Below are 14,159 nucleotides of genomic sequence, written 5' to 3'. Positions count from 1 at the left end.
CATGACATCCCAACATGAAGCTGTTTATGGTCTCCAACTGTTTTTACCTTTTAAACTCTGCAGAATTTTTGCTTCCTGAGCCTTTTATGCCATAGTACATAGTTAAGTATTTGGTTTAAATCTGATAAAGGTCAGACCTGTGTCCCAGCATTGCTAAACAGAAATGTTAACATTTGGGGCCCAGCTCTTTAACAGTTACCTGTGATGTCTCCGTAGTGTTTTAAACATGGGATTGAATTCATTTTGAAAGAGTGACCTTAGCCTCAGTATTGAAAGGCTTTATGTGCTTTGAAAGACATCACCGTGTGTGTAAAGGTAACTGCAGTTCAGACATATTAAACTGAATGAACTCATTCATACAGCAGTTTGAAAATACAATATCACCACCTAAAATAATTACAGGAACACGTTCAGAAAGCTGAATGGGGATCTCATTAGACAGTTAATGGTGCTCAAGATTGCTTTTGTGACGCACACAGGCAAAAATTATATATATAAAAAACAACAGACGAGCTTTGCTATCAGTGATGTAGTTTCTTGCTAATAGATGCTGTTTTTTTTGTTTGTTCTTTTGGAACAGCTAACTAGTTTTTGCTGACCTCTAGTGGTGTGCAAAGCCATGTCAGGCTGAACTTGTAGGAGTAATGTCAGGAAATTCAACTAAACATGTCAGCTGAAAGCACCGTGCAAATGAAGCTTACTGCAAGTTCAACCTTGCAATTCCTGTGAAGCAGACGCTTCTTGCAGCTTCTAAAAGTAGTCGAGAGTTTTCTGTGGACACTCGCAGTCACGTCCAGGTGTTTGCATGTAGACATCTGTGGTTTGTTGTTGTGCTTTATACATATATAATATAATATGGTGAATCTGTGTGTATAGTTTGACAGGTTTCTGATATATACTTGAGGAGCCCAGCAAGACGAGACATGCACAGGCAGCACCAAAAACTCTCTCTCTCAAACACACCCTGAATAATTGATGAGTGCAAAGATAATTTGCTGCCCTGTCTCTATTACTCTTTTATATGCCCGTTTGCCAAAATGCTGTCCTCTTATCTGCCTTACTCTTATTGTGCTATCTATCATATTATTTCTCCTATCTGCTCTTCCTTTGCACTCACCTCCCACACATATCTCCCCTATCCCATCCCTTCTGCATCCCTATTTGGGATGGGTTCTGTAGGTTTCAACCCGATGTGGGAGGAGACTCTGGTGTTCATGGTTCACATGCCCGAGCTGGCCCTGGTTCGTTTCCTTGTGTGGGATCATGACCCAATTGGCCAGGACTTCATTGGCCAGCGTACCATTGCCTTTAACAGCATGATGCCAGGTAAGACATGGTGCTGCTTTTGGATGGCACTAACACTCGTTCAAGGTTTTCTGCTGTGTTTTAGTGATTATATACTTAAACAAGGAACTCAAACCGGAAACTCACTATACAAATTCACTATACATCTACTATATATAACTAATTTGGTGCTCTTGATTCCGAGTCTCTGCTAACATCATGTCAATTGATAGTTTTGCTGCTGGTTGAGGTGGGATTTATTGGGTATTTGGCTACAGCCATTCCTTTGTGGCTGTTATATTTGAGTCCCTGATAAGGCAGCTGTCTCTGACATTTTTGTATGCAGGCTATCGCCATGTGTACTTGGAGGGAATGGAGGAAGCTTCCATCTTTGTTCATGTAGCTGTGAATGACGTCGCTGGTAAGGTGGGTATTACTGCAGAAACCAGCTTAAAGTCTTGCTCACCTTTGCTCTCAAACAGAAATGTTCATGAAAGCGTTGTGCACTGACAGCTTTTACAGATGTTCTTGTAATGAATATACAATAAACTTTACCTTAGGTTATTTCACCAAAAACCAAATTATAATACCAAAATCTGTGTTTTGGTATTACTACTACTACTACTACTACTACTACTACTACTACTAATAATAATAATAATAATAATAATAATAATAATAATAATGATAATGATAATAATAATAACTTAAATTGTTATTAAACTGTTTTTCTACAAAACTTGTCAGTACTTATGATTAGGAGACTTTCTAATAGCAGAATATCCACTCCAATCTTAGCCACTTGTCCTTGCCTCCTTTTGTTTATTGCTTTGTGGTTATTTCAGCAAAAACTGAACTATGAACTATGTAACCTAGACCATATTCAGACATGTAAAATATATACATTATTATTGTTATTATTATTATTGTTATGCTTTTAAACTTCAATTCAGTGTAAATTTCAGTTTTCTGTTCATAAGAATATACTGACTGCACCTGTTTTTGCAGATCACACTAGCTTCAGTGTTATTCCTTCTTCAGCCCATATTTTCGATGCCCTCAGCTATCAGTAGCTATTTAGTAAATGACCACTTTGTTGTCCACATTGTCCTTGTTTTGAAGTTGCCTTTCTTGGAGTTGCTGTGTGACTCCTGTTTGAATGTCCCCTAGCCCCAGCCCACCTATTTTTTCTCCTTTTATCATTCATAGAAGCAGACAATGTTTAGGAGTCCTGAAGCTGCCACTCAAAACTTGGGTGTAGTAAGATCCAGTCAGAATCTTGCATGAGCCACATACCCTGCATCATTCTCCTCAGTGCACACCCCCTCAAATTGTTCAACTGTCCATTAAATTAAAGTACTGAAAATTGTAAGGTGGCAGAATGTGATTGTTCTGGTCCCACTTTTTTTCCCAGCCTCTGCAGTTTTTGGTTTACAGCCATCTTGATGGAAGTTAATTTTAGTTAGTTTAGTCAATTAAGCCCCCGAGACACCGAGTTTCACAATCATCACGGCCACAGTGTCCTTCTTTTGTTCCAGTCATTGTAACCTTTGACCTTCTGTTTTAGTGAAAACATCCATGCAGTGTTGAGAAGGTTTTTGTTCAACTTTGCCAGTTACCTTCAAGCATGTATACATGTAACTGATATTTTTACTACAGGATCTTCAGCTGGTTGCTTAAAATGTCTAACACTTTGAATCCAAGTGGATTTCAAAGCTAGTCAGCATGGTTGCAGCTGGATGATCATGTCAGTGTGATCTATGAGAGATCAGTCACACATGTGCGTTTCTGTAGGAAATGTGGATTTAATTTACTTTCCTCATTTTAAGCATGCTCATACTAATCCTATGTATGTACTACTGCAGTAAATTCATTGGGTGCAATGAATTTAGTTTAATATGGCAGATTTTTTTCAATATCTTCAACTTATTTGGGAATTGTGTTTGGCAATGATGTCCTGTTGTGTTTTTGTCAGGCAAGAGCAGCCAGCGGCATAAAAGGGTTGTTTCACAGAAACCCAAAGCAGGCTTCCCTGGACAGTCACACTGCTGTACAGCACAGCCGTAAGAACCCATTTGGGGCCCACCTCCTGCGCCGCACGGCCAGTGCACCTACCAAAGGTCAACCCAAAATCAAGAAAGGTTTACCAGACATTGCAATTGACACCAAAGACTACAGCTCAGAGGGAGCTAGTGAGGAACGAGAGTCCGGGGAGGGAGAAAAGGCCTCTGCTGCTACCTCTCAGCACCACAATGGGGATTCACTGGCACCCCAACAAACCAAGGGACCGTGGAACCATTCCGACACAAATTTTCATCCCGAGGAAGGTAAAGGTAAGCGCTCATTCTACACTCAGCGACGACCAATGAGTGAACCTCTCAAGCGCGCCATTCGGCTCCACATTCATGATCCGCTGGACATGAAGCCAAATGTGTTTGCACGTTTCGCTGTTAGCAGCTCGGGCAGTGTGGGGATGACCTCCAACTGCATCACATGTGTGACTGGCTCAAGGGGGAGCCCAGAGGCTGAAAGAGAGGGTCAGGTTGAGCAAAAGTCCAAGATGACAGATGGGGAGAGACCAAAGAAAAGTAACCACTCTTCCTCATCAAAGAGACAAGTCCAGTCAGAACCTGATGCCATGCCCCGGTCCCTAGGTGCCCAGCCCAACGTACAGCAGGTTCCTCCCACACCCAAGACTTGCATGGAGGCCCAATTTCAGTACTCGCCCATGCCATTCCCCAGATCTAAGTTCAGACAAACACTTGGTGCCCAGTATATCCACAATCGACCTGGTACGTCACAGAGGTACACCCGTTCCTGCAGCATTCCCCGCAGACGATCCTCTAATGCTGTTACACCAGCACCAAGCCTCGCACCAGACTGCAGGAGCACTCACTGTTGGCAGCAGGCGACACCACCCAACTATGGTGCTGTTTATGGCTCTGTACTCACTAAACTGACATACAGTGACATGAATTCAGGTCTCTTGCTCAGTGACAGTAGTAGCTGCCAGAGCTTTGGCAGTATGAGCAGTTTGGAGTCTCTTCCTACGCTGCCCCCTTGTTCTATTCTCGACACCCGGAAGAGGGCTGTGGGTACCCTTCAAAGAGAGATGAATGCCCTGTTTGCTCAGAAAATGGAAGAGTTGCGCCATAAGTCTCCAATGTTCTTTGCCGGTAAGATGTATCTGAGGCAGATATAGAACTCACCAGGTAGATGCTGTGCTGTAGCAGTATTAGTAGCACGTGCTGTCAGCTTTCCCTTTTGCCGTAAGTTAGATCTGTGTTGTGCAACATGCCTCTGTTAAAATGAAGTCAAATCCAACCCCATCAATGGTTTCTTAGAGTTCATCTTTGAGTTTTGTAGCTTTCATCAAAGCCTCATGATTGAAATTGTTTCAAATTTGCTTATGTCGTTAAAATCTTCTTACTTTACCCACATGCTTGACAGATGAGAAAAATGGTAAGTTTTTGTCTAGAAACAATAGTAATCATTCAATTTGAACAAAGTACAAAAAACTCAAACTAGACTCTTTTAATTTGTCAAGCAGCTGCTTGTCATAAACTGTTTTTAGAGAATAATTCAGGGATATTAAAGCATTTAGTTCAGTTCAAAACATTTCTAAAGATATGGCAAAATATGGTAATAGATCTATTAACTACATAAAATTGCTCTGTAGGGTGCTTTGGTTAATGTTCGAAAGGTTAGCTTTAGCAAAGTCTTCATAAAAGTTTAAAAAGATCACTTTTCATTATTTTCGGCCTTTAATTTTCACAAAAATTGACAGTGCTCCTTATAATCCGGTGCACCTTATGTATGAATTCTGGTTGTGCTTACTGACCTAGAACCGATTTTATGTGCTACACGGCGCTCAAAACTCTGTCAAAAAATGTTTTAGTACGACTTTGGTAAGCTACGAAGCCGCACCGCTTAACCCTCTGGTTACGTTCATCCCACCCATTACTTTAGTGTTCCAGGTCAAAATCGACCGGTCAGTTTTAACAGCTCTTGAGTTAACATAAGAAACATTTTTCACCACCAAATTCTGTTCAGTGGGTGGGTCAATAGGTCGTTCAGTGGTCATTCAGTGGGACATTCAGTGGGTTGTTCAGTAGGTTGTAAAAGTGGGTCTTTCATTTTGTTATTCAGTGGCCCATTCAGGGGGTCAGAGGCCAAAGGGGGGGGGGGGGGGGTGGATTCCCTTTCATTTTCTATGGTGGCCACCTTTGACCGGGAACACCACACCATGTAACAAAGTTGATTAAAATACCCAAAATTCAACGAAAGAGGTGCTCATCAATTTTATATGTTCAAGTGCATAGTGTTGAGGATGTCATAAGGCCTCGAGGCAATCGGATGTAAAACACAATATTTATGAGTTTTTTAATTTGTAAATTGGTCAGATTTGACCCAAATACGACAGGAAGGTTAATGGATTGTCGGAGCATTGTCGGCTATCATAGTCAGGAGCCTCGCGGAGTAATCTGGGTCCTAAACTCCATTAACCTCAGGTCCCAAAGTCAATCACTGATAGTTAAAAATTATCTAAATTCTTTCATCTTTAATAAAATGATCAGCGTTGCTGCTTAACCAGGTGTAACAATTAAGTTTAACATCCAGGCATCCATGAAAACAGAATTTATTACATTTATGAAATTTAACAGAGTTAGAAGTTAGCAGGAAGTTAGCTCGCTAGCCTCCACCTAAACATGATATAGCATGTTCTGACTGAGAGTTTTCTGAAACAAATTAAAACGTACAGCTCTGCTATCACTTCCAACATAAATGAAGACAGAAAACTAAACAGCAGTGACATTTCTAGAGTTACTAAAGTTGGGCTAGGTGGTATATAATGATGTGCTACGTAATTGCTAGCGACACAGCTATGTTAGCATAACATAAATACGGTGAAGCTGGAGGATGAACGCTAACTTTTTTCCACTTGATAAAAGTTAACGTGAGGGTTCCCGATGGTTAGGGACAAATGCAATCGTATGGCAGGATTCTGTAAACGGACCAAACTTCAGTCAGGAGAACAACTGAGATAATCCATCCACAATATGAGGTTAGTCATAAATATACTGCAACAACATGGGAATAGAGCAGCTGCGAGAGATGATACGGAAGTGGAGGAAGCAAGAAGAATGAGATGAGTAAAGTTTTACTTAACTGACTGTTTTGTTTCATTTAATGCACCTTATAATCCGGTGCATGTTATGGTCTGAAAAATATGGTTTGTGTGGATGCGAAAGAAATTATTTTTTGATTGGGCAAGGATTGCCCATATTCATCTTAGAAAATGTTGTTCAAGGACATCTGGTGCTTCAGAGATGTGTTCTTCTATTTAAAATATAGAAATACAAAGAATTTGCCACCGAAACAACTATCCATGGAATGTTTCATGGGTATTTGTTTCGGATACTGGATTTTGCATTGAATCTTATAAAACCCTTTACTTTACTTCACCATTGCATTTAATAGCAATCAAAGTATATTCAGCTTGAGTCCTGAAACCGATATTTTTTTTTATATTTATATATATAAATATAATATTTTATATATATATATATATATATATATATATATATATATATATATATATATATAAATATTTTAGGTACTTAATTGACAACCGCTGAGTCCTGCGAATCACGAGGTACTGGTGTCTGAGTTATGTCCACACAATCCCCCTTTGAGCCACACATTACATTTTTCAGAGGAGTTGACTTCCTTATAAACACCAGCTGTTCTACCTAAACTGACTCCCCTTGAGCCCCTTGCAGTTCATCATGTGATTGCCATTGCTGTTTGATGAACCTTATGGGGGAAGCAAGTTTGTGTAGGGAGCTGAATTACAAGTTTTCTGGCCTGATTACAAGCTGACATCTGTTAAGTCATATGATGCTGGCAGATAAATCCTTTCTAGCAGCGTTATCTACTATCTTTCTTTTCAGTCTAACATGGAGAGAGATTTGTTCTGATATGGAGACCAGTTTTTGTGAGGATGTTTTTTCTTCTGCCCAAAAAGCTGTTTCCTTGCTTACAGTCTCTCTCTTCTCAGTTTGTCTAAATTACCCTTTTCCCTCTGTGTCCCTTTTTGCATGCTCTCTTTCCATCCTAGTGCAGAATTGAGAGGATGACCAAAGTCAGGTAAACTTTGTTAAATGCATGCAGCCTCTTAAATTCATCCATCACCAACTTTTCTCTTTCTCACCATAGTTGTTTGTTCTCATCCTGTTCTCAAAAATACTGTACATCACCAATGCACCAATTCAGCTTCATCTGTGTTTAGGGGTCTAAATAGAGACTTGGTGTGGACAAGTGGAAAAGACAATTCATTAAACTAATGTCACAGGACCTGCATGATGTAGTCCAAAAAAAAAATAAAAAATTTAAGTTGGTTTGTAATTATCATTAAAAAAAGTGGGTAAAATATTTGAAAGTCCTTATATATTTCCTGGAGCTTTTAAGGTTATAGTGAAGTTGATGAGCATTAACATCAAGCTATGGGAAAGTGTTATTGAAGCTAGGTTAAGAGGAGAGGTGATCATCATATCTCTCCTATGGATCACGGTGAACTTATTTGGTTGTAAGACCTAGATACCAATGGTGGTCTGGGATTGGAATATTTAATGCAATAGAGTCACTGCAGTGGGGCGTGATTTGAGCAGAGGGTCTATGAGTACCCCAGGACGTAGGAATAAAGAGAGACGACCACCCAAGAGCCAAGCGCTCTTTTTCAGGTGTGCTACAGTAAGTCTAACACTCACAGTTTTCAGCTGAAATACACCACATGGTGATCAGCCCTTTTTCCTGCTGCGACAACAGTACCCCCAGCCCTGCGTGCAAAGCATCAGTCCTCAGAATAAACGGGAGGGAAGAAGTTAGGTCTGGAGCAGGGTTTCACACGAAACACCACCTGGCATTGCTGCATCCACAGGACCAAACCGGGGGCAACTTTTTGGGTGAGGTCTGTTAAGGGACTGTTCTGCTCCCCAAAGTTCGGGACGAACCAGCCAGCCCCAAAACTGCCTCACCTCCGTTTTGGTTTTGTTACAGACAGGATGCAATGACTGCTGGCCTCACCATCTGAGGGCGCACCTGTCTGCCTCTCAGGTGGTACCACCACCACCACCACCTCAGCAGAGACTCCATGACTGCAGCCACCTGCTGCACATGCTCTGCACAGATGTTACTGTGAATGATAACATCATCCAGGTAGGCGGCAGCTTATGCAGTGTGCTGCTGCATCACCTGGGCCAAGAAGAACTGGAATGTGACCATGGCTCCATACACAACCATATGGAGTAGAGAAGGCTGTTTTTTCCTTAGACTCTGGAGACAAGGGAATCTGCCAGTGGTACTTGGTCAAATCAAGTATTGTGGAAAATTGAGCAGTTTGTCAACCTGGAGTATGGGATACGCATCAAACTGTGACACCACATTTACCTTGTGCTAGTCTACACAGGACTCTACAGAATCCTCTTTTCACCACAAAAACCAAGAGGCCATACCATCCACTGTATGGCTCTTCTATTACTCCCATCTCCAGCATATCAGCCAATTTCTTCTGAAGTATTTGCCTTTGTTTGTAGGTAAATTTGTAGGGCAGTGAACACATTGTCATGCCAGGGTGAGTTTCAGAATGAGAAACTCACCCTTCCTTAATTAGGTCCAACACTCCCCCTGGCTCCCTGCCAAATAGTTTAAAGGAATAACATCTTGTGGAGTCCTGGGATGATAGATGCTTGTCTGAATAGACTTAATGCCCAATAATTCAGCGCACCAGTGTTTGCCGCACTGGCCAATCAGTCTCCGGACATCTACACGATTCTGCTGTGGCATTGAAGATGTCCAGGAATGCAGATAATCTGTCTCCCATCTTGTCCAGCATGATAGCTTGTGCTGTGGGGAGCTGTGAGGGTGGACCCATATCAAGCCACCAGGTTGTCCAGAACCTGAGTTTCACACTTGGCCTGGACCTGCAGGTTCTCCAGCTGCTTAAGCTGCACTGCCTCCTACTGTCGGTGTATCGAATCCAGTTCTACCACCACCTGAACCAATGTGTGCACCAGCTGCACGGGCTGTCGGTCCAACATCTTCATGTAGGGGAAAGTTGGGTGCCAATCTAGCAAATTGCTGCTACAGGAGCTCCCAACACATGCACCATCACACACTGTGTCTTTGTTCAGTGCTTTCTCTTTTATTTTCACACAATTTATTTTGTACTGATGTTTGCTTTACATCACTGCCCGCCAGCTGTGGTCACTCTCCTCTTCTGCCAGTTCCATTTCTTCTACTGCATAGCAGTCCCACACATCGGTCCCTACTATTGTATAAATATGAGAGACATGGTTTGGCAACTACTGACAGAAGCGTCTCCCAGCCTTCCCTGGCAATGCCCCTGAACCCACCTCACTGCCCCTCCCCTGCAGTTAAGCCATAGACCAATCCTGCCACCACAGCAGTAGCACTAACAACAAGACAGGAGGCAGAGCTAGAGGAAGCAAAATGATTAGGAATAAGAATGAGTACATCAAAGGGATAACTTAGGTTGACCAAGTTGGAGAGGACAGGTTGAGATGGTTTGGACATGTGCAGCAGAAGGATAGCAGATACTTTGGCCAAATTATGTTGTATATCAGGCTGCCAGGGGGGAGGAAAAGAAGAAGACCTCAGACAGGGTTCATGGGTGTAGTGGCAGATGTCATGCAGAGAGTTTGTTTGACAGAAGATGATGCTAGTGACATAATGAGATGGAGCCACTGTGGTGAACCGTAAAGGGAGCAGGCAAAAGAACAGTGCAAAAATTCAGGTCTTACACTGGGACACCATTATTCTTGCTAGTGTTAGCTAATACTGAGATTGTAACTTTAGCTTTCTGTCATTTTACTGGCAACATTGAGAATAAGCCATTGTGCCACACAGCTAAGATACAACTGCCTGGTTATTGTTGTTTGATAACTTTAGTGCTTTTAAAATCATTTCTGAGCAGAAATGAGTAGCATGCCAGATTATTTCATCAGCTTCATGGTACTGACTTATGTATGATTTCAAAAGCATTTATTTTAGCCAATATTAAATTATGCAATATACAAATCATTAGCATGTCAATATTCAAGCTGATACCAAATACATCAGATCAAAAGATCTCTAGTTTTCAAATTGATTAGGTTTTATCCGTACTAGGTCAGTATTGTGATCAAGCTTATAGAGTTCCTTCTTTTTTTTTTGACAGATTGTTCTACAGTACACAGACCAGATGCCCCTCTTCCATTTCTTGCACTAAACCCCAGAAGACACCGAGAGCATCCGTTCTGTTCATCCTGCCTCCACTCAGGAAGAGTATTCACATCACTCCTCATTTACATCAGTACATTCAACAGAGCACACCATTCCTTCAAATGGGATGGTACACAGTCCTATTGTGGTGAATGGAGATGCTATGAAACCTTCTACAGTTTCCAAAACCACATCCCTCTTCCTGGCAAACCCTGTTGAGAAAATGTTACTATCAGGATACAGTAAAGACCCCAAAACCAACAAAAACACTTATTTTTACATGGAGCACAAATCAAACCAAACCAGGACACTACAGCAGAAACGAAAAGTGATTCAAGAGTTAAAGTCTGATGACCAAGCAGAGCTACCTCCTCATGCAACCGTGTCGGCTAGAACTCCTGCAGTCCCTCCAGCTCAGATTAGGAGAGCTTCTTTTAGCCAAGTGCCATCTCACATTCCAATAAGAAGAACAAAAAGTGAGGGCCATGCTCGAGGAGATGTAACCTCAGCTAGGTTGGCTCAGTCAGCAGTACCAGAGATCTGTGCAGATGCTACCGTGAATGATTGTTTTTGGAGGAAACTGGTGGCAGGCAAGCACCACGGCAGCATATCATCCTCCTCTAGTACCTGTTCAAGTGACACTGCCATTGAAATCTCTCTAACCTGGCCAGAAAGAGTCTCAACAGTCTATCTACAGCCAGCAATACCTGTGACGCTTCCTGGGCCAGCTGCTGTCACCCAGCGTTTGTCTGCGACGATGCAAGAGCAAGTCAAACCTCAATCTTTAGCAAAATGAGTGCCCCAGAGATCAGCTTAATCTCTGTCTTCTGCAGAACCACTGGTAGAGTGAGCCAGCAGAGTGACTCAAAGGAGCCTGGAGCCAGATCTTCATAGAGGAACTGAAGCAATCTTCATCCCCTCCAGCTACATACACAACAGCTACAGCTTCTTTGTCCAAAAAGCCTTGGAGATCTGACCTTTGATGACATATGGTGCAACTTTGATAGTAAGTACCACAGCATCATCTGCAATTTCACTGTTAGGCAAACCAAAGACCAATTCCCAAATGGCAGCCCACAGAACTCAGCCAGTCACTTTACAGAACAGTTACGGAAGCTGACTGATGTGGAGCCCCTGACCGCTGGAAATTTCGCTTCACGGGTCTAAAGAATTCCCAGAAGAGCAAGGTGATAAGACCCTGGTTCGAGGGACTGCCTCCAGGAGCCAAAGCAGAGTGTGGTACATTACAAACTGGGCCAGGGAGGCCCAGGAAAGACTGAAGCTTCAAAGTGTTCCAGTACAGAGGTGCAACGAGGTGCAAGCTTTAGGCTTACTCTTAGCACTGGTAGTAGCCCCATTGAGGAGCTTGGGATCCCCGAAGGTGCTTGTTCCATGTCCCAGAGTCCTTGCAGATGCCTAGACCTGCTGAGTCAGCACATGCCTCCCCTATACAATCCCAAACCTCCACCGACCCTGAAAATATTACAGTTTCTTTTTTGCTCAATCTCTAAGAACTGGCTGACTTTAAACTGATTGTAAGAGACAAAGCCTGAAACTAGTATGGAATAAATTTGCTCCAGCAGAAAACTTTTTATTTTATTTATATTATTAATATTTTCTTTCTTGTAGAAAAAGCTGCAAATCTTGCAAAATACTGGTCTAAAGAAAGGTGTTTTACCACTTATTAGTAATCCATGAACAATCTGTTTGACATTTAAATGTTGTACATTTTGAACCAATGATGTACATTTTTTTGTGCAATCAGGAAACGTCTTGAAAATGTTCAACAAATACTGAAATCTGTTTGCACAAAATGTTAGATATTTTCCAGAATGTGTTTAGTGACAAATACCAGGAATTTTTTTTGATGTTGGTTTCGTTGGCTATCATTTGCTCTCATGTTCAAGGGTTTTATTCGTTGTTTTTTTTTGTTTGTTTTTTTTACAAATACAGTAGCAACAGATCTACCTGGAGGTGAGGGGTTTTTCAAAGACGTGTTGTTTTTATTTACTTGAACTGGAATAATTTTCTTTGGCTGTGGTAAAAGTTAGATACTATATGCATTTTTATAAGACCGTTAATCCAGTAGCAATATTTTTTAAATTGATGGCATGGTATCATTGTGGAAGATGTGTAGTTTAATGCTAAAAGCCAAGGTTCATCTCATGTTTTTGCTGAAGAAAGGAACGATTCTTAAAGTTCTTCATTTCTCTTTGTGTAGTAGTTACAGTGTAATTTGACCAGGTTTTGCTAACATTCTCATCTGTGGCATGCTGCGGCATTTAGATGCTGTGTTTTGAAGCAGTGCTGTACTACTCTGTACCAAGTTTTAGCCCTTTTATGCTGACTGCATGTCTTTTATGTACTGTAACCTTTATCCGAATCTTGTGCTTTTTTTTGCAAATATATTTTATATGAAAATTAATATTCTAAACACTGTTTTTATCGTCTAATGATGGTCAAAATGGCATCATGTTTGAAACCCTGTGTTTCCAGTAGTTTGTGATACTAAAATAAGATGAAAATTATGCATTTCAAAGCACGTTTATTTATCAGCATCCTGTATTGTTTGTTTTATTTAGACAATGTGAATTAATGATCTGAATAAATCTTAAGTTAATAATACTGAACATTTCACAGCTCATTTATTTAATTTGTACTTAATCTTGTCTGCAGTTGTCTTAGTTTTTTGACAAAGTCATTAGCTGGGTTAATTCAGCCTTGCACAAGGTGACATGTAAAAGCCCTTGGCCTTGGTTTTGGCAGTGTGCTGGCTTCTCTAATTATGGACTCTGCTTGGGTCTGTGTTTACCAGCCATCACCCCTTTCAACCTTTGGAGGGGAAAAAAAGAACTAGACCCCCTGCAGGAAGACAAAATGTTCCTTGAAGCTTCACAAGAGAGACAAACTTGTTAAGAGATCAGATATTAAAAAGAGACAATACTGTGCTTTTGGACTGGTTTTGGAATCGAGTTGTTGTTTAACTCGGGTTATTTTACTTGTAGCTAAAATATACATTTGCACACAATCATAAAGTTTCTGTTTGAAACACTTCCTAAATTTGGATTTGTGCCTGTTGCCTTGAGACTAGCATTTTCACACTCAAACAACTTTTTTCGTCACAAGTTGCTAGCCAGTGAGTTAGGAAAAGTTTGTGCTTTCTGTAGTAAGGTTAAGACCCTACAAAACACCGACTCTGCTTACCATTTTTAAAGATTAGAAACAAATGCTGGTCTTTGTTTTGCCCCCAACTCCCATGTCAGGATGCCAAAAATGGCATTATAATACTTTAAGTTCGAGAGCCGAGTTAGTGTACTTGGATCTCAAAGTGTTAGGGTTTGACTCTCCAGAGCTGACAATCCATGCATTGTTTTCATGGTTTCTCAGGACACTGGCATGTCAGTCAAAGGTTTGTCCATTGTCAGGACTGTGATTTCCAAAGCTGACAGCCACCTCTGGCGAGCTGTCAGACACTGCTAGGCCTCTTTCTCAGCTCTGTAAGACTTTGTGTAGCTCGACATGCTCATTTTAGCGCTGCAGACTCTGCTCCAGCCAGCACACAAATACAAAAGATAGCTTCATTAGGATTCCAA

General features: G+C 41.3%; 1 protein-coding gene and 1 pseudogene across 10 annotated transcripts in view; both read left to right on the top strand.

The window, feature by feature from the left end:
- plch2a (phospholipase C, eta 2a) overlaps nucleotides 1-10,900 on the top strand; it is a 72,955-nt gene extending 62,055 nt beyond the window's left edge. Inside the window, exons 19-24 of one of the 10 annotated variants that reach the window (XR_014871732.1) lie at nucleotides 1,180-1,326; nucleotides 1,631-1,710; nucleotides 2,494-2,544; nucleotides 3,260-4,746; nucleotides 7,411-7,434; nucleotides 10,523-10,580. Coding sequence is in view for 7 of the 10 variants with exons in the window: in XM_085147381.1 (XP_085003507.1) it covers nucleotides 1,180-1,326; nucleotides 1,631-1,710; nucleotides 2,494-2,544; nucleotides 3,260-4,467; nucleotides 7,406-7,424 (1,505 nt within the window). In the remaining 3 variants the exon portion in view is untranslated. Of the gene's footprint in view, nucleotides 1-1,179; nucleotides 1,327-1,630; nucleotides 1,711-2,493; nucleotides 2,610-2,644; nucleotides 3,239-3,259; nucleotides 4,747-7,405 lie in introns of those variants that run through there. The other 9 variants (XM_085147384.1, XR_014871731.1, XR_014871730.1 and 6 more) reach the window with 9 other exon arrangements.
- Nucleotides 10,790-13,191, top strand: LOC146494714 (1-phosphatidylinositol 4,5-bisphosphate phosphodiesterase eta-2-like; annotated as a pseudogene).
- Nucleotides 13,192-14,159: the final 968 nt, after the last annotated feature.

This window comes from Neolamprologus multifasciatus, chromosome 20 (assembly GCF_963576455.1).
Source record: "Neolamprologus multifasciatus chromosome 20, fNeoMul1.2, whole genome shotgun sequence".
Taxonomy (NCBI): Eukaryota; Metazoa; Chordata; class Actinopteri; order Cichliformes; family Cichlidae; genus Neolamprologus; species Neolamprologus multifasciatus.
The sequence above is the reverse complement of the archived record's forward strand: the minus strand, read 5'-3'. Positions and strand labels throughout refer to the sequence as shown.